Source organism: Rhinolophus ferrumequinum, chromosome 21 (genome assembly GCF_004115265.2).
Source record: "Rhinolophus ferrumequinum isolate MPI-CBG mRhiFer1 chromosome 21, mRhiFer1_v1.p, whole genome shotgun sequence".
Taxonomy (NCBI): domain Eukaryota; kingdom Metazoa; phylum Chordata; class Mammalia; order Chiroptera; family Rhinolophidae; genus Rhinolophus; species Rhinolophus ferrumequinum.
Genome location: NC_046304.1, coordinates 43,671,797 through 43,690,522, shown reverse-complemented (window position 1 = coordinate 43,690,522; position 18,726 = coordinate 43,671,797). Strand labels below are relative to the sequence as shown.

General features: G+C 36.3%; 1 protein-coding gene across 8 annotated transcripts in view; it reads right to left on the bottom strand.

Annotated features, from left to right (window-relative positions):
* HELZ (helicase with zinc finger) overlaps positions 1–18,726 on the bottom strand; it is a 140,815-nt gene that overhangs the window by 45,005 nt on the left and 77,084 nt on the right. For all 8 annotated transcript variants that reach the window (XM_033089787.1, XM_033089784.1, XM_033089792.1 and 5 more), the window contains 5 exons: positions 17,834–17,979; positions 16,429–16,576; positions 10,023–10,206; positions 8,007–8,235; positions 1,833–2,037 (listed from right to left, as the gene is read on the bottom strand). In XM_033089787.1, the coding sequence (XP_032945678.1) occupies positions 1,833–2,037; positions 8,007–8,235; positions 10,023–10,206; positions 16,429–16,576; positions 17,834–17,979 (912 nt within the window). The remainder of the gene's footprint in view (positions 1–1,832; positions 2,038–8,006; positions 8,236–10,022; positions 10,207–16,428; positions 16,577–17,833; positions 17,980–18,726) is intronic.

The window sequence follows — 18,726 nt, the reverse complement described above, 5'->3', positions numbered from 1 at the left end:
CGTTACTCAATTAAATAAGAGAAGAATTTATTCTAGTTACTCTATTGTACTTAAGAATGTGCAAAGGCTAAGATGATTTTGCAACATTTTAAATAAAAATAATATTAAAAAATTTCTACCTGGGGTCCCTAGTCCTCACATACCCTGAGCTACTTGCTATTCCCTGTAGAGCCTTTTGTGTAAGCTCTTTCTTAGCTTCACTCATTTATCTCAAAAGCACTTCTACCATGTTTCCCCGAAAATAAGACCTAGCCGGACAATCAGCTCTAATGCGTCTTTTGGAGCAAAAATTAATAGAAGACCCGGTCTCATAAGACCGGGCATAAATAATATAATAACCAGTCTTATTTTACTCTAATATAAGACCAGGTCTTATATAATGTAATATAATATAAGACCGGGTCTTCTATTAATTTTTGCTCCAAAAGATACATTAGAGCTGATGGTCCAGCTAGGTCTTATTTTCGGGGAAACAGAGTAAGCACCTATGATGAGCCAGATGTTGTCCTAGGCACAGAGAGGCAAGAGCAATAACTAACACAGGCAAATAGCTCTGCCCTAATGGGGCTTATATTCTAGTTTGTGACATGGCTCCCCAATCTCCCACCATCCCCACCCACTCAGTAGACTCTTACACAAGGTCCCCCCGGTGGGAACTGCCTTGAGCCCAGCTCCTTCCTCTGATCATCACCCCTCCAACATCTGCCACGAAGGACTGGAGGCTAAATGCTTATCTCTGCTTCTCTGGCACCTACCATAACAGCTGGAATGTAGAAGGAACTTAACTGTTGGATAAATAACTATCATTCATTAATAGTTTAAGCTTTAGAAATCTACAAGATACATTTAAGCAAAGTGCTTAACCCCCTAATAAGCCCAAGTCACTAAAGCATTATTGTACGTTAGGTTCATTTTTTATTACACTAAGAATACATAACAGTACATTAACATAGTAAGTACCTGTAGTTCTATTCTCAGCTTAATACATCTATTCAGCTAAAAGATTTTCAAGATATTAAGCCATTAATTATTGTTTACACATTAGGTTTTACATTTTTTAAATGAAACCCAAAACTGACACACTCTATTAACTCATGTCAATAAGTTTAAATACCATGCTGATGACTATAAATACACTAAAACACTGGAATAAATACTAAACATGTTATTCTCATAACTCTTTTCTAGATGGTAAGTGCAAGCTTTTTTTTTTAGGCACTCTAGCAAATAAACCAGCTGTCTCTAGGTCCAAAATAACTAGGGTTCAAAAGTAAAAATGGCTTTGACTCTCCCACCTCTACGCCCTGACTGAACTACTACTTCTACAACAAATATAGGTCAAAATCAACTCAAGTAATCTTTAAGAAGTCAGCCAAATTATCTCACAGTGTTAAACTTAGCTTCACTCATTCCACCTGAAATGAACTGGTCATCAACAAATGATTAGAGCTATTTTCTTTATACAAATATTGTTTTTATAATATGATTCCTTGTAAATAATATGCTTTTAATAACTGTGATAGTCTTTGAAACTGCTTCATTTTATATACATCTTGCTAGCATAAATAGAGAAGAATGGGAGGTTACGTTATACAAAGGACGCCAGAAGAAATCAGGTGCTTGGAAGCGTTAAGAGGCTGATGACAGCATTAAGCACGGCCCAGCACCACACTGTCTCTCCACTTACATGTCCACATTAGACAAGCTCCTTACACAAACTGCCTGCCACCAAATGTAACCTTCAAATGCAATATTTAAAAGTGACTTGTAGCCCAATAAACCTTTGACACTTCTGTCCCTTTAACCTTTTCAATTTCAGGAACGGGCTTTACCTTGGGAGGTGACTGCTGCAGCTTGTTGGCATTTCCTGAATGCTGCAGTCTTAGAGCCCGCGGGATAAATTCGGGTGCCAGTGGATTCAACACGTATGTCTTCTTTAGTTCTAAAGCCTCTAGCTGAGCTTTGATCTGTTCAAAAGTGATTCCATGTAGGCTATTATTTTCATGACACAGGGCAATAAACCGCTCCCAAAATTTCCTACAGAAAAGATTTAGAAGATCAGTTCACAATTTCAGTGGATGAGATCACAGAAATGAAGATAAGCAACTAAAGATCATTTCAAATTCCCTCCCCCTCCCACAACTCCTCAGGTCCAATACTCACCTGAGTATGATTCAGATATAAGCTTCCCACTAAATCACAAGACTTCAGGAGTTTGACTCTGAAATTAGAGTCATGTCTAGTACTGCAGAACATACAAAGTATGCTCTAATTCATTTTAGCTGATCAATTGCAAGTAGCATGGTCCATGTTCAACTATCCACACTAATTTAGAATGACGGTTTTTGCTATCCACATATAGTAAGTAAGGATTTCAAACCTGATGATAGCTCATTTGTACTTCTGGGCATGCTTATACCTACATATGGGTGTATATATATACATTATATACACATCACACACACACATACACACAAATTAAACTAATATGAATTATGGAACTAAAGTAGCGTGGTGCTGGATGACTAAGAAAAGCCAACTCAGGACATAAATCTAAGCCACAAAGCAGATAATCTCCTCATGAAAATTAAGAAATAACTAGCTCCTCCTATATTTTTCTCCGACATAACAAATTCTTGTCACAAGCACAAGTTATAACATTAATTGACTAAGTCAAGAATTAAATTAATTATGGAAAATACAGGAAGTTGGAATGCTCATTTTAATGTTGATTATTCATTTCCTAATCAAATTATTAAATACTAAAGGAGAAAAATACATTCAAAACTTGCTGCAACTATATACTGTTGTCCCTTAAGTTTTGAAAATAGATCTCCAAATATTAAAATATTAATACATATTACAAAAGACAACATGTAAAAAGTTTAAAATTTGTAAATGACTATTATAAATATGCATACCTATCTTTAATATGAGGTTCAAATAATGTTTTATTATGCTATAAAAGATATGTGATATGGATTCTTCCCCAGTTGGTATCCTTGTGTCCAGGGGGACAGCAGGTAATCAAGATGGCTTCAAGAAGCATAAATGAAAAGGTTTATATTATAAAAGTTAGTATACGAATGGGAATTGGGTTATTAATATATCCATAAAACTTTGCAGTTTAATTTCAAACTATGTTTCTCTCACATATGGCTTCTACCACCTTTTCTAATTTTTCAAAGATTAGTTTGAAAAATGGGTCCAGAAAAATTTCAGGCCTATATGCCAAAAACAGTAAAAGTAAAAATACTACAAAATATTATTATGTATTCCTGACATTAGATATAAAGGCTAACAAGACAGTCATTCAGTTCTAGGAAGTGTGTGTTGCTAAGAAATGTACACTAAAGCTGCCCTTTATTTTTATTCTTAAGGACCCTTTTGAAGGAATCAAGTTTTTTTTCTCAGTCTGATAGCTAAGAAAGGATTATCTTTAATATAGCACTCAGGATCTAAAATCCAAAAACTTTCCCACCCTTTTAATTAAAAAGCCACAACATTCAATTGTATGAATATTTATCAACACAATTCTACATGCTGTATTCAGAAGGAAGTTTTTTTGGTCTAACTGATAAACTATCGGTTTCACAGAGTGGCATTTAGTATTTGTGTTAAACTTCAAGACACAGCAAAACAACAACGAGAAAATGGATTGGCTTTTACTCAGTTTTTATTATAAATTTCTCCTAACATATTTTCATTTCCAGCTTAACAGAGCAAAAATGCTAGAACTTGCTCTATTTTCAAGCTACTCTTTTAAACTCCATACTCAGTTCCTATACTGCCCTCACTGACCCCAACCACACTGAGCAAGAGTTGAAGTAACACCAAATTAAGCAGAACCTTCAAACAACTTCACACCTAACAAGAAGCTAGTAGCTTAGTGACTGTCTACAAGATCGGAGGGATCTCAAAGAAGCAGGCTTTGAGCTAAAGGACACCACTTCCAAAGTAACAACACTAAACACTTACTAATCAAGTTAAACTACTTCTGAAAGTAACCTGAAATTTCCATTTTAAATCTCACTTGTCTTTTAATTACTGCACTGGTATATAACAAAATGGTCAAGAGAATGGATTCTAGAACTAGACTGCTTGGGTTTCAGTTGCGGCTCTGTCATTCATTCAAGTAGCTGTATAACTTCAGGCAAATTACTTAACCTCTCTTTGTACCTCAGTTTCCTGTGTAAAATAGGACACCAAAAGTATTATTATTATACTTTATTATTGAAAAGACTTATTTCTCACTTTTAAACTTTCAGAGAAATGTATTCTTTCCTTTAAAAATTCTTAGTTTTAAATCTTAAAATTTTCCTTTTTCTCTCTTTTTGAAAGCTTTTTCAAAGACTATTCACACTGCCCTTGAACTCCTTAATACTTGAATGAAATACTATGCATGGCATTATGTGGCATTTCTGAACTCGTAACTGGAAGATCACTTGAGAACTTCAACTACACTCAAAATGAAGGTAAGGATTCACCACCATCCTTATTTAAAGGCTTCACCAATTCTCAGCCCCCTTCCTAAAACATTAACATATTATTAACAATTTTTTCTAGTAATGTTGGTTAGAGAACACAAGTGTAGCTTTACATTGTAATATAAGTATTTCAAAGGACAGAACCTTACTTTTAATCAATGCACAAACACAAAATTTGCTTTTAAAACTTTTAAAAATTTGCTGATAAAACATTGAAAAAGCACTTGATGTCCTTAGGTCAGAGATAGAGAGAGAACAGAGGAGGAAATGTATACATACGCATACACACACATCTCTACACATATGTGAAAGAAGTTTATATCTCACTGAGTAAATGGAATTTGCTTACAAAGAAATTCAGTGAAAAGGTAGACCTTCTCCAAACACAATGGTTTGGAGAAATGTTTTCTCCCCTCTTCGCCTTTCCCCATTCAGTTCAGATTTATCCAATATTCATCACTTCCTGGAAAAGGCAGGGTAACCCAGTGAGAAGGGCTTGGATTTTGAAGTCAATCTGACATCTGTTTCAGTAAACTACTTAATAGCTATGTGACCTTGGGCAGTAATTTCAACTCTCTGAATCAGGCCCATTTAAAATGCAAATAAAACACCCACATTGCAGGGTTGTTGGGATGACTGAACGAGGCAAAGTGTGCAAAACACTTAACCTAGCCACCTGGCACAGAGAATGCTGTCACTAAACAGCGGCTACTGTATTACAGTTGTTGGTTTGGTGAGTAGGGGAGGGAGAATTCACTACATTCGTTTCAGGTTAACAGAACAATTCTATTTAAAAATACTTTACAACAAAGAATATTATATAACTGGTTGCCTTCTAAATGGTATAATATACCCAGTAATTATTCCTTGAAAATTTGATCAATATTTGAAAATAACATATTTTTGGGGTACATACTGAAGGGGGGGGTCCTGATTTACTCCAACTACAAAATATTCACTCCATTATTATAGTACCTAAGAATCACATTATGTCCTCCAGGTTTACTTGTATTATAGATTAAATTAATTTCTAATGAATTTAGAAACATTAAAGCATAAATATCTATATGCTTCAACTATCAACTTTTGGGTTAGAACCATGATTAAACTGTCCAAATAATATAGATAATCAATATTCCCATTTAGCCATGGGTCACATGACTTTTTCCTTCCTATACAACATATTTATCACTCTGAAAATATTTTGCTTAGCTTATAAATTAATTTGAAGTCCTTGACATACTCCAGCTCAGTAGTAAGAAATAAGCAACCAGTAGAGCTGGCTTCAAGTTAAAAATTAGCCCTGGATAATTCTGACAGCATGGTCTCACGAAGAATCATCCACCTGTAAGCTCTGAGAAAGTAATGGTTTATATCAGAGAGGAGTGAAAAATGCTGACTTCCGGCATTTCACAGTATAACTAACATGACTTTACAGAAAAGGGTAAGGATTTTTAAAAAATATTCATGTTGGTAAATGCTTGGAGTTATTTATAAGGAGAGTCTGAAACTAATGTGGCTCAAGATGATTGTTATATCTACTTATCCCAACAGTTTCAAGTTGGTTGTTAGTACATTTCGTCTTATTTTATACACCTGCTTTAATGTATTAAACAGTAATCAAACTGTATGTGTTCTCACATTGATCAAATGATAAAAACAAAAATGGTAAAATATCACAGCACTATTCTAACCAAATATACTTTCAATGAATAGTAAAGAAACTAAAATAAAATTCTCAGGAGAGAGGCCAAATTAATATCCTTAGTTTTATTCATTTGTAACTTGAAATTAACATATTCTCTTTCCCAATTTTTTGTCATTAGTGGCCAAAAACGAATGGAAATCTATTTTTAAAATATGAAATTAAAGGTATTTCACAATAGAATTGTTTATTTATATACAAATCCATCATAAATCTTTCAAGTTTGGGTTTTTTTTAAGGTTATTTTTCATAATGTAACTTACAAATTAAAACTCTACTTGATTATTTACACTGAGAAGCCTTGAGAGAAAATGAGTGGAGGAAATTCATCAAAAACAATAATGAAGGAAGTAAAACGAAGTATCCTATAAAGGATATTAACTTCTTTTGGAGTCTTAAACTCTAATACACGCATCTTATTCTTAAAGGTCCCAAGTCACTTCCCTTTCCACTGAATACTTTTTTCCTGCTGAAACGGGAAAACAGACAATCAAATGCTGCCATATCTATACTGCAACAGAAAGCTGGTTTAAAGGCCACTTTCTAACAGTGTTGTGCACTTTAATTCTAACACATTAAAACAGCATATTTGGGACAGTCTACATCTCTTGCTACTATTCTGAACTCACGTGGACAGGTACTAGAACACTTATAAAATTTTAAGTAATCCCTAGTGTATTTCTTTTTCATAAAAGAACATTATAAATTTCTGTTCAACTGGGTTTTCATGAATGTTAACATAGTTTTTCAATACTGCAAAGGCCAAGTGTTACATATTAGCTTCATACAGTTAAAATCCCTATTAACTAGTTTAAATCAAAAGTATATAGAGAAAATTTTTGTTTATGTTGATGTTTTAACATTTTAGTAGGAATAGTTCCTATGATTACAATCTAAGGAACACTAACAATGCTATCCGGAGACAAGTAACAACCACTTCTGTTAAGATTCTTCGGATTAACCAGATACAAAGAATTATTTACACTGACAAGCCTTGAGAGAAAATGAGTGGAGGAAATTCATCAAAAACAATAATGAAGGAAGTAAAATGAAGTATCAATATAAAATGCAGTTTCTATCAAAGATAACACACAAACACAAAACCATCTCAGGATCCTTGCATGGGTTATTCCCTCTTCCTGGAGCACTTTTACCCCAGATACCTGTATAGCTCACTGCCTCACCTTTTCGGTGAGGTCTACTCTGACCACACTATGTACAATCACCAACCGGCCAAGCCCACCCCATCACTCCTAATTCCCCTTAATGTTCTAGTTCTTTTCCATTGAACTAACCATATAAAATACTACAAGTAATCTTGTTTATTGTCAGTCTCTTTCTCTTCCCCAATAAAATGCAAGCCCCACAAAGCCAGGGATTTTTGCCTTTTTGGCTCACTGATACATCTATCCTTAGTGGCTAGAAGAGTGCTTAGAACATAGTGGGCACTCAGGAAATACCTGCTGAATGATGACTGAATGAATGAATATACAATTATGTATATACCGTGTTTCCCCAAAAATAAGACCTGGTCTTATATTAAGGTTTGCTCCAAAAGACACATTAGGGCTTATGTTCAGGGCATGTCCTCCTGAAAAATCATGCTAGGGCTTATTTTCCAGGTAGGTCTTATTTTCGGGGAAACACAGTATAATAGACTCAAAGCAATCTATTTTTGTGTTCTTACTGCAGATGAAGTCAAACTACACCTGACTTTAACTAGTCAAGAGGTCATATAAATAAATGTTCACGTAGGGATGCACATTTACTCTCCATTTCCCCCTTTAATGTCTCAACCAGTAACACATAATTACCTGCATCTTCCAATAGAGCACAGAGCAATGGGATCGCCCACCACGGCAACCAGGGATTGTGCTCTTGTGATGGCAGTATTGAGAAGTTTGTAGTTAGATAAAAAACCATAATCTAAGTCCTCTGTGGAATCTTCCAGCAGTTGCTCTTTCTTTTTAATTGGTGTCTGTTTATGTTTACAAGTATGCCTTGTACGTACTGTGCTAAGAAACAAAACTCTGAATTGCTTTCCTATTAAAAAAATAAAAAATAAAACACTTAAGATTGTTATTCTGAACCACTGATATGATAAAAAGCATTTCATTTTTTTTAAACGTTATTGCTAAATATCAGGTATTGGCAGGAATGTGGAGGAACTGGAACTCATGCACTGCAGGTGGGAATATAAAATGGTATATAAAAAACTATGAAAAACAGTATGGCAGTTCCTCAAAAAATTAAACATAGAATTAACATATGATCCTACAATTCCACTTCTGGGAATATACCCAAAAGACTGAAAGTAGAGACTCAAACAGATATTTGTATACCTGTGTCATAGCAGCATTATTCACAACAGTCAAAAGGTGAAAGCATCCCAAGTGTCCATCAAAAAGATGAACAAAATGTGGTATATACATATAATAAAATATTATTCAGCCTTATAAAAGAAATTCTGACAAATGCTACAACCTGGGTAAATCTTGAACATTGTGCTAAATGAAATAAGCCAGTCACAGAAGGACAGATACTGTATTACTGCACTTATATGGTGTACTAAAGTGGTCAAATTCATACACAGAAAGTACAACAGCGGTTGCCAGGGGCTGGGGAAGGTGGAAAGGGGAGTTATAGTTTAACGGGTACAGAGTTTCAATTTTACAAAATGAAAAGAGCTCTGGAGATGGATGGTGGTGATGGTTATGCAACAATGTGAATGTACTTAATGCCACTGAACTGTGGCATTTTATGTGTTTCTGAACACATAAAAAATGGTTAAATGGTAAATTTTATTAAATTTTTAAAAAATATTATTGCTGGACCCAACCTTAGTGATTATCTATACATTCAATACAAGCACCTTCCTTGCAGCAGGGTCATCTAGGCTCTCAATGACCAAGGCAGGCACAGCTGATTGCGTAAGAAAGCCTGTACATCACTTTTTAATGCTCTTTCTTACAGTAACACATCTATTCCCACATTCTATGGCAGGTCTCCAAATATTTGAATACAGTGGTGATGTGAGCCTTTAGTTTTTCTCTTCTGTAGGCCAAATAATCCTAGCTCTTTCAACCATTCCTAACTCCCATATGGCAGTTTCGAAACCATTAATTATCCTATATCTCCTTTGGGTGCTTCCTAGTTTACTAGCAATATTTCTTGTACAATGCACACCCAAATTCTGCGTGATCTGGACAACACATGGTCTAGTGGAGCCATTTGTTCCCTATGATTTAGAAATTGTTTACTCTTACTATTGTTATTCCCATGAAACCTAAGATTGTATTGGCTTTTGCTAGCATTCACATTGTAGTGTTGCTTCATATATTTAAAAGCACCGACTTTATAGCAACTAATTACACGAAGACAATTTAAAAGATTTGCTGGTAACTATTCACTTAGGAAAGGCTATAGATGAAAAACAAGTTGTGCCTTTAAAAATGCATTTAAACAGAACTTGCTTGACAAGATTTTTAAAAATCTTTATGAACAAGTTAGTCCTCGGATGGAGTAAAACAGTAGGTGCTCTATGCTCCAGTGATTGTAACGACAGCACACAGATAATGTATGTGGCACTTACACAATTACAGTCATTAAAAATTCATTTGTTTACATTTCTTTTTATATTTGGATATAAAAATTCAATGAACATGTAAATGAGCTCGACCTTTAATTGCCAAATTTGGCATTAAAGAGCTTGGTATGCAATAAAAATATTATTTATCCAGAAAAGAGAATTTGAGAATTAAAAATCAAATGTGCACCCACATTAAGACTTAAGCATCTGAATGACTTAGTTCGTTTCAATTAATACTCACCTTGAACATTTAGCACTCTTTCTACATTAACATCAGATAATCTCTTTTTCCGAAGTTCAGCACGTATCCTAAACACTTGATCAGCATACGGGGTCACCACACCGATACTGCCGTCATCTAACTTCCCCCACGCTACTGGCCACTTCCTTCTTAACTCTTCCACACGTTCCACCACTTCAAATACCTTTAAACAAACACACATATACATATTAAAGTTATACAAGTGTTGAGTGAAAAGAACATGGTAACTGAAGTAGATGTATAAAGGATTCACTTTTAGTAAATGTCATATAAAAATTACCTCTAAATAGGAATTTATGAACATAGTAAGAATAAAAACTTTTTCTTTACGTTCCAAACAGCAAAATTCTACGATAATACACCCAGTGAAAACATGAAAATCAGAGACAATGTGATTGGTGATTGGCCCCCACTCTTTACCCAGCCCCCATTCTTAAATGGGGACACAAGTTCCTGTGTGGGACGAAGGGCAGCGACAGGGCCATAAAACTGGCAACCCCATCTAGGAAACAGGGAAGCAAGTCCAACATTCCCAATATTTCTCAGTCCACTCTCTCCAGATGGAGCCAATGAAACTAACCAACCAACTAGAAGATTCCTAGAGTCAGTGTCACTAGTAAGTCTCAGCAGTACAAGGTCTAGCGCTGCCCCTCCCCCACTGACATAACTAAGCAGAGCAGCCAACAGCTGGCACTGGCACCAACAAACCACTGCTGGGAACAGGACAGATTTGAACCGGAGAGACAGGCTGTCAGAAGTCACTGCCTCCCAGAGGAACAAGTTCACCAAAGCCATTTCATTAACCTTGCACTAAAATGACGCCATCTTTTACCCAACTGAATGTTTAGATACCATTTACTGGGCTTTCGGCGTAGTTTAATCTATTTTAATTCAATGACTGGATCAAATAGTGTCAATGCTTAGCACGGTGGGAAACACAATGATTAATAAAACATGTTCCTTGCCTGCTAAAAGATTACTGTATATTTAGAAAACAAATTCCTAATAAAAAAATATATAAGGGAAGCTCAAAAAAGGGTCAGGCAAGAGCCTAGAGAGGAAGGAGATATTTTATTTAATGTTTTTAATATATTATTTATTTACTATTTGTTAATAATATCTACTTAAATTTACATTAAACATACTTAATAAAATTTGAGTTTTTATTCCTTTCAAGAACTTGAAGATTACTGGTTAGGATGCAGATCCCACTTCCACATACAAATTCAATGAACGACAGAGGCACAGACCATAGTCGCCCTATTGTTATGACTGTATAACAGCAAGTGTATCAAATACACAGGCTGTGCAAGGATTCTGAAGAACAAAGAGAACTGAAGGCGTGGTGCTCTCACTATGGGGAACCAGAAAGGCAGGTCTGAATCTACTGTAATAAGGAGTAAAACAAAGCTGTCTGGACCTATTTGGTTAGATATGGGGGTAGGTGAAAGCTGGGGAGACACCTGTTGCTCCCCCACACAAAGAGGTCCTACTACTACTACACAACACATAACCATCTCTCTATGTCATCCCACTGTTCACTCCCTTATATTCTAAGCAGCATAAAACTGTAGTCAAAATACACAGACTTGGAATGGTGGTATAAAGAGCCTGGGGAAAACTCTCTCCCAGACAGATATCTAATAAGCTGGTCAAAATTAGCAGGCAATAACTCAAAGTCTTTGGAGGTTGATCAAAGAGCTTGTAAGAGATCGAGAAGCATTTACTGTATTCAACAAAATCTAAAGAAATTCAGTGAGAAGAGTGGGAGGCCGGGACATTCAAACTAGGGACTGCACTACCCCCCACCGCTCTATCTTAGGACTGTTTCAGCAGCTGAGGGGCAGTTAGTTCCCATCTCCCCCAGCTCCCTGGGGTGCAAGAACTATTCCAGGAGGTTTGGGCAGCTGGTGAATATCAGCGCTCCCATGTCCCAGGGCTCTGTGCTGAAGAAGGCCTACACTGAGCAGTGAGCAGCAGTCGGCTGCTGCCTACTTCCCTGTCCGCGTCTCCTGTTATGTCGGGAGGATCGGAGTGGGACAGCGAGGGAAGGGAGCGGTCCTTTCCCGCACAGGCTGTTCTGCAGGGGAGCTGATGCAGTGAGCCCGGCAGCAGAGTGACAACTGGCATCTCCCCCAGCTTCCTAGGACAGAAGGCCTGTTCTCGGTAGGTTGAGCAGCCAGTGAATACCGGCAGATCCCAACCTCCCCAGCTCTGGTTTGCAGAAGATCTACACTCGGTGGTGGGAGCAGCTGGATGGTAGCACCTGGAGGGCAGCACAGATTCCACACACACGTAACCCACACGGAGCTCTTGCTCCCTAGGGGTGATGTGAGTGTACAGCCAGTGAACAGCAAGTTCCACAGCCTCCCACGGCAACCGCTCCCTAAGTTCTGTCCAGGAGAAGGTCAGGGTAAGCCTCACCACCTGGCGACACTACTCTGCCTCTGTCAAGGGACCCATTCCAATTGGATCACAATGTGGAGCAATCGGTGCCTCAGGGAGATGAAAAGGAAAATAACTGCAACGAAAATTCACTGGAGGGCCTCCACAGTAGATCTGAAACTAGCAGAGGAACAAATCAGCCCACGTGAAGATAGAGATTATGCAACCTGAAGAAGAAAGAGCAAAACAACAGCCTGAGAGAAATGTGAAACACCATTAAGCTCACCAACATACACATAACGGGAGAGCCAGAAAAAAAGACAGACAGGAGCGAAAAATATTCAAACAAATAATGGCTAAAATTTTTCCAAATCTGATGAAAAACATTAATCTACACATTGAGCTCAGTGAAGTTCAAGTAAGATAACTGCAAGGAGATCCACACCCACACACATTATAGTGAACATGCTGGGAGTCAAAGACAAAAACAAAATCTTGAAAACAGCAAGATAAAAACAACATATCCCTTGTGAAGGAACTCCAGTAAGATTAACAGATGACTTCTCAACAGAAACACTGAGGGCAATAAAGTAGAAGGAAAGCATATTTCAACAAAGTGAAAGAAATAACTCAACCAATAATCTAATATCCAGCAAAACTACCTTTTACAAAATGAAGGCAAAATAAAAACATTCCCAGACAAACAAAAACTAAAAGAATTCCTTACTAGCAGACAGGCCCTAAGAGAAATACTAAATAAAGGAAGTTCTTTAGGTTGTAGGCAAGTGACACCAGACAGTAATTCAAACCCTCACAAATAATGCACACGGCTAAAGGCAATTATGTGGTTAATTATAAAAGGCAGCATAACAGTATATGTTGTCTCCTTTCTCCTCTCAACTGATTTAAATAGCATTGCATAAAAAAAATACATAATTGTATTGTTAGGCTACAACATACAGACATGTAATATATCTGACAATAAGAGCATAAAGGAGGTGAGTGAAAACTGACACCAGATGGTAGCTCGAATCCACAGAAAGAAGAGAAACGGAATAGGAAATAAGAAGGTTAATACAGCAAACTCTATAAATTTGTACTTGCCCCGCCCCCCCATTCTTCTCTCAGAATCCTTAAAAGGCATAAAATTATATAACTATAACAAAGTACTATTGAGTTGTAATTTACAGGTATAATATGAAAAACAATAATAGCACAAAAAAGGGAAAGAGAGAATAGAGAAATGTAGGAGAAAAGTTTCCGTATGTCATTAGAATTAGTTTACATCTGAAGTTGATTCTAGTAAATTAAGATGTATACTGTAAGCCCTAAAGAAACCACTAAGAAAACAACTCAAAAAATACAGTTAATAATTTAAGAAATTAAAACACGACACTAGAAAAATGCACTTAATGCAAACAGTGGTAAAAAAGGAGAAACAAAGTAAAAAAACACAAGACACATAACAAAAAGCAAAGGCAGAGTAAATCCAACCATTATCAATAACAGCATTAAATGTGACTGAATTAAAACATTCAAACAAAAGGCAGTTATTTTCAGACTAAATTTAAAACAAAAAACAAAAACATGATGCAATGGCATGGTCTAAAGTAGGTATACTTTAGATTCAAAGGTACATGTAAGATGAAAGTAATAGGATGAAAAATACACCATGTGAACAGTAACCATAAGTTAGCTGAGTGGCTATATTAATATCAGACAAATGGCTTCAAAACCAAAAAAATGTTACCAGAGGTAAAGAGGGACATTTTATAATAACAAGGTCAAGCCACCAGTTCGATATAACAATTATAAATACATACGACAACTAACTAGGGTCCCAGTATATACAAGGCAAAAACCATGTTGTTTTCCTACATACACCACAGATTCCATCAAACCTGATGGATTCATTTTTTATATCTGTACAATTTTGTTTACCTCTCACTTACACTATCTTATAGTTATTTGTTTCCATAGCTCCTTTCTTCAGACTGAATTTCTCAAGATTAAGAATCATGTCTTGGTGTTTAGTATTTAAATTCTGCTTTTCTTTCCCCCAACTTGGCATTATATTGAGACCATTTCATTTTTGTGGGATATGAGTTCAGTCAGAATCAAGAAAAAAAACAGATGATCTTTCTCACTGTCTTTCATCCTATCATTTTAAGCATGTGAAAGAAGACACAAGTTCAAGCAATACACAAACACGTTACATAAAATTGAAAACCATTTTCCCTGAAGAAAGGACAATTATACAGAGCAAAACTGCTATTAATATTCAACTCCAGGTTCTTTAATTTTGCTTTTAATTTCATCCTTTAAGTTCCTTGTGTGATGGTAAGTCTGTAAGACTATATTATTTTCATTACAATGAAATCTCACCCAGTCTCAAATCTCATAATGTCCTCCGAAATTTTCATTGGAACTTTTATAAAAGAAGAAATCTCATTTTTCCCCTATTGATGTAACTGGCGCCACTTGCTCTAGAACACAAATTAGATATAAGTTTCACCTATAAATGATCTACCCTCAAGAAAAGTCCAGGACTTCTAAAAACATTTCACTGTCCAAAAACATGCCTATTCAAAACTTGGAAAATATTGCCTATAAACCCAAGACCTTCTACTCCTGCCCAAACAATACTGATACCCCCTTTATCAGCTCCAGTGAACAAGCATCAGCTTTTGCCCCTGTGGGAAGAGCACCTGGCGCAATACTCGCACGTCTCCCAGATTCTGACTGCAGTAACTCATGGGGCTGAAGAGAGCGACTGGCCAACCAAGCTATTACAGTGAAGTTCAAGGTGACTTCAAATGTCTCTCAAGTTACATGTCTGATATTTAAAGGTCACACAAATCTTACCTTTGTGTTTTTTTAAATATGAAAAATATTTCTTTCCCCCCAACCCCCAATTTTTGAGTAAAATTGACAATCCAGGAAGATGCACCTTATTCGTCCTATAGCTTGTAGGTTTCCTGGGAAACACACCTTGTCACCATGCAGAAACAAGTAGCCCAGGCTGCAAAGCTCAGCCTCTGGCAAACATCAACTCTGCCTTAAGATCAAAGTTAGGGCTCAGCTCCGACCCCTGGTGTCACAGCAGGACCACCAAGCCTTCTGGATTTAAGCTTGCCTCTCCCTGTCAGCATTCTCACCCGTACCATGGCGGGTTTCCTAGTTTCCAGGCCAGTGGTTTCCAACCTGAGTGTAACAGTCATAAAGGAGACCCTAAAGTATTTGTCAGTATTTCAAACATTTAAAGAAAAGTTTACCTTTCAAAATTAAATGGCACAGACTAACTAAAATGTCAAAGTTTCTTTGCTTTTGGCTAGGATTTTATCAAGTGGGTACTATCGATTTTCTTGTACTGACTTCTAACTACAAGCCTCTGATCAATTTTTAAAGGGAAAGATGATTTACTTACATAATAAAAGCCATCTCTTCGAAAATAAAACGAGTAAAGCATGGGGTTCAAGAACAAAGGAAAATGGACATCGCAGACCCAGAACCATTCCCTAGTGACCATCCATGCACACACCACCCCCCTCTGGTTTCCTGAAGTCCAAATCTCCTCTCGCTGTGATGGCCAGAACTTAAACAAAGGTTCTCTGGCTGGCCCTTCAAGACTTCACCAGGTTTCTGTCTGCTGCCAGGCCTGACACCTCATTTGAGTATGCACTATAAAATGTAATCATTGTCTGTTAGATGGCAGACAGAAATAATCGTTATGAAAATAATATTGGCTTTTCTTTTTAATGGAGCCATATATTTTGTCTTTTATCATAACACGAAATGTAAAATCAAAGTCTTGGTATCCCACAGGAAATTCATCTTAACAAATCAATGTTATATGAGAAAGAATAAACTTTCCATACTATTTTCATGTAAATGAAGTCAACACACAATATGATGCCAACTCAAACTTGTAAATAAATGCTCAACAAGGTCAGACTGTGTGACTGTGAAATGTTAACAATTTGTAAAAGAACTAAGGTACCTCTGCATTATTATAAAAAGCTGTGCTATTTTTTTCTTGCACATCTTCCCCTCGTGCTGTAAAGAAAGTTAGTGGGTAGAAATCTTTGTGTGCTGGTTGCTTTCCACTGGCCATCAGTTTGCCCTCGTAGAAGAGCTCGGAGGTGTAACTGTAGAAAAAGATCAAAATAAATAAATAAAAAGTAATTTGGCATTAAAATTAAATTCACCCAGAAGAAAAAAAAATATCAGTCAATCCTAAAACTGTTGCTTTCTGTCCATGATTAATTTTAAGCCAAACATCTAATACGAAGGAGGCCAAGATTTTCTCCAAAATTAACTACAGCATTAGCAACCGAGTAGGCACCTGGTATACCATTGCTAAAGACAGGGATTTAGGTGAGGTACGAAGCCAGATTACAGAAAGGCAGAAATGAAGGCAATTCAGTACGAGATGAAAATCTTGCTCTACGACGAAATAAGCCGGCAAGTGTATTTTCTTGATTAATACACACTTTTATTTGTGTGGATCATATACAAGCACAGGGACATACAGGCATTGAAACAATACACATAAGGGAAGGACACGCAAGTCTCCAACTGTAAAATGAATACTCGTTACTGAAGGAGGTGCTCGCTAGCACTGGGTTCATCGGTGACTCCAGCAAATGACTGGCAACAATAAAAAAGGAACCCTATTTTGAGGTATCAGTAAAAGCCATAGTTAAATCTACCGTTTAGTATGTATCCTATTGCTTTCAGAGAAACCTAAAGATGGTTTTCACATGACTGACATAATCAACATTATTAAATTATACTGAACTTTACAAAATTGTAAGTTTTGGGTGGGAGTAGTGACTGGAAAGGAGCACAAAGGGCTTTTAAGAATGCTGGTAATGTTCTGTTTCTTGGTCTGGATGCCAGTGACATGGGTGTGTGTGGGTCATGACTATTCATTGAGCTGGCACTCATGGTATTTTCACTTTTATGGATACACACTATACTTAATAGAAACCTTTAAAAATTGTATTACTAAGTTTCATGGTTTTCCTTCCTTCCTTTCTTTTAAAACAGACTCCTTTCTATAACACAGCAAGACACAACAAGCAAACCACTGTGCGGTGTGTCAATATATTTGTATATTACATAACGTAGCTTTACATATATATTGCATATTCAGTCACAGAAAAATATGCCATAGCTAGTGGAACCTAAAGTTTTAGTTTCCAGAATTGCCCTATTTTGTGAAAAATCACAGCTCCGGCTTTTGAAGTGTTCTTTTACAGACATAAAATTAAACATAATTTGCGACCCTAGAGACGCCGTATAACTCTGCTGGAAATAATCTGTCCCTGGTAACAGTGCTATTGAGTTCCTTCCCACCAGACCACAGGAAGTGTGATACAGAGAGGGTAGTTCACACCTACTTGATGATAGCTTCATGGGAGCGGTAGTTCTCACATAGGAGGATCCTACATGGAAACTCGGCAGGATAATGCTCATAGAGTCGATCAAGTAATGAAACATGAAGGTTTCTCTCCCTGGCAAACTCGCTGTAAACAAAAGGACTGAGCTGTAACAGACAAACATACAGAGAAAATTTAACTAAATATGCAAATAGTATTTTTTAATGTACTTATTTCAAAATTCGCTATGCTAAAACTTCTGCTGTACTAAATCTCAACATGCTGAACAATGAAATAAGCAAATCAAAAATATTTTCTATGAACAATTTTACTACTATAAAGAACTAGGCTAAAATTTCTAACTTCTCATTTGAAAATACCCACAATGACCTAGAGTTTTTACACATATGTTAATAAAGGGCTCTTCCAACATAATAATAAATAACTATTACTTCAGTAATTTCAGAAATGCAACCCGTTGTATCATTGGGAGAGTCAATCAGTTATTTCACTAAAATTGATCGACTATTTAAAATAGTGAGCTGGTAGGACATTTAGCTTATGAATAAAATGTTTTTAATAATTAGCAAAATAACTTTCTTTATCTCATAAGGTATAAGGAGCCATTCTTGGTTATATCTTCAACTGCTAAAAAATAAAATTAAACTACTCTTGACAAAGAAACAAAACCAGAATTTGTTCCTCTACATTCAACTGTTTCCTGGATGTCTTGACAGCTACAGTATTATATAGGTTCAAGCTTAATCAACTGTAGCAGAAGAGATATGTAAAACAGATACTTTAATAGAAATATTATATTCTCTTTCATATATAGGTATACAAATGCATCAGATATGTTCTTTGAGACTTTGACCATTATATTTAATTAAGGATGTTGTTTCTTATGATAGTGA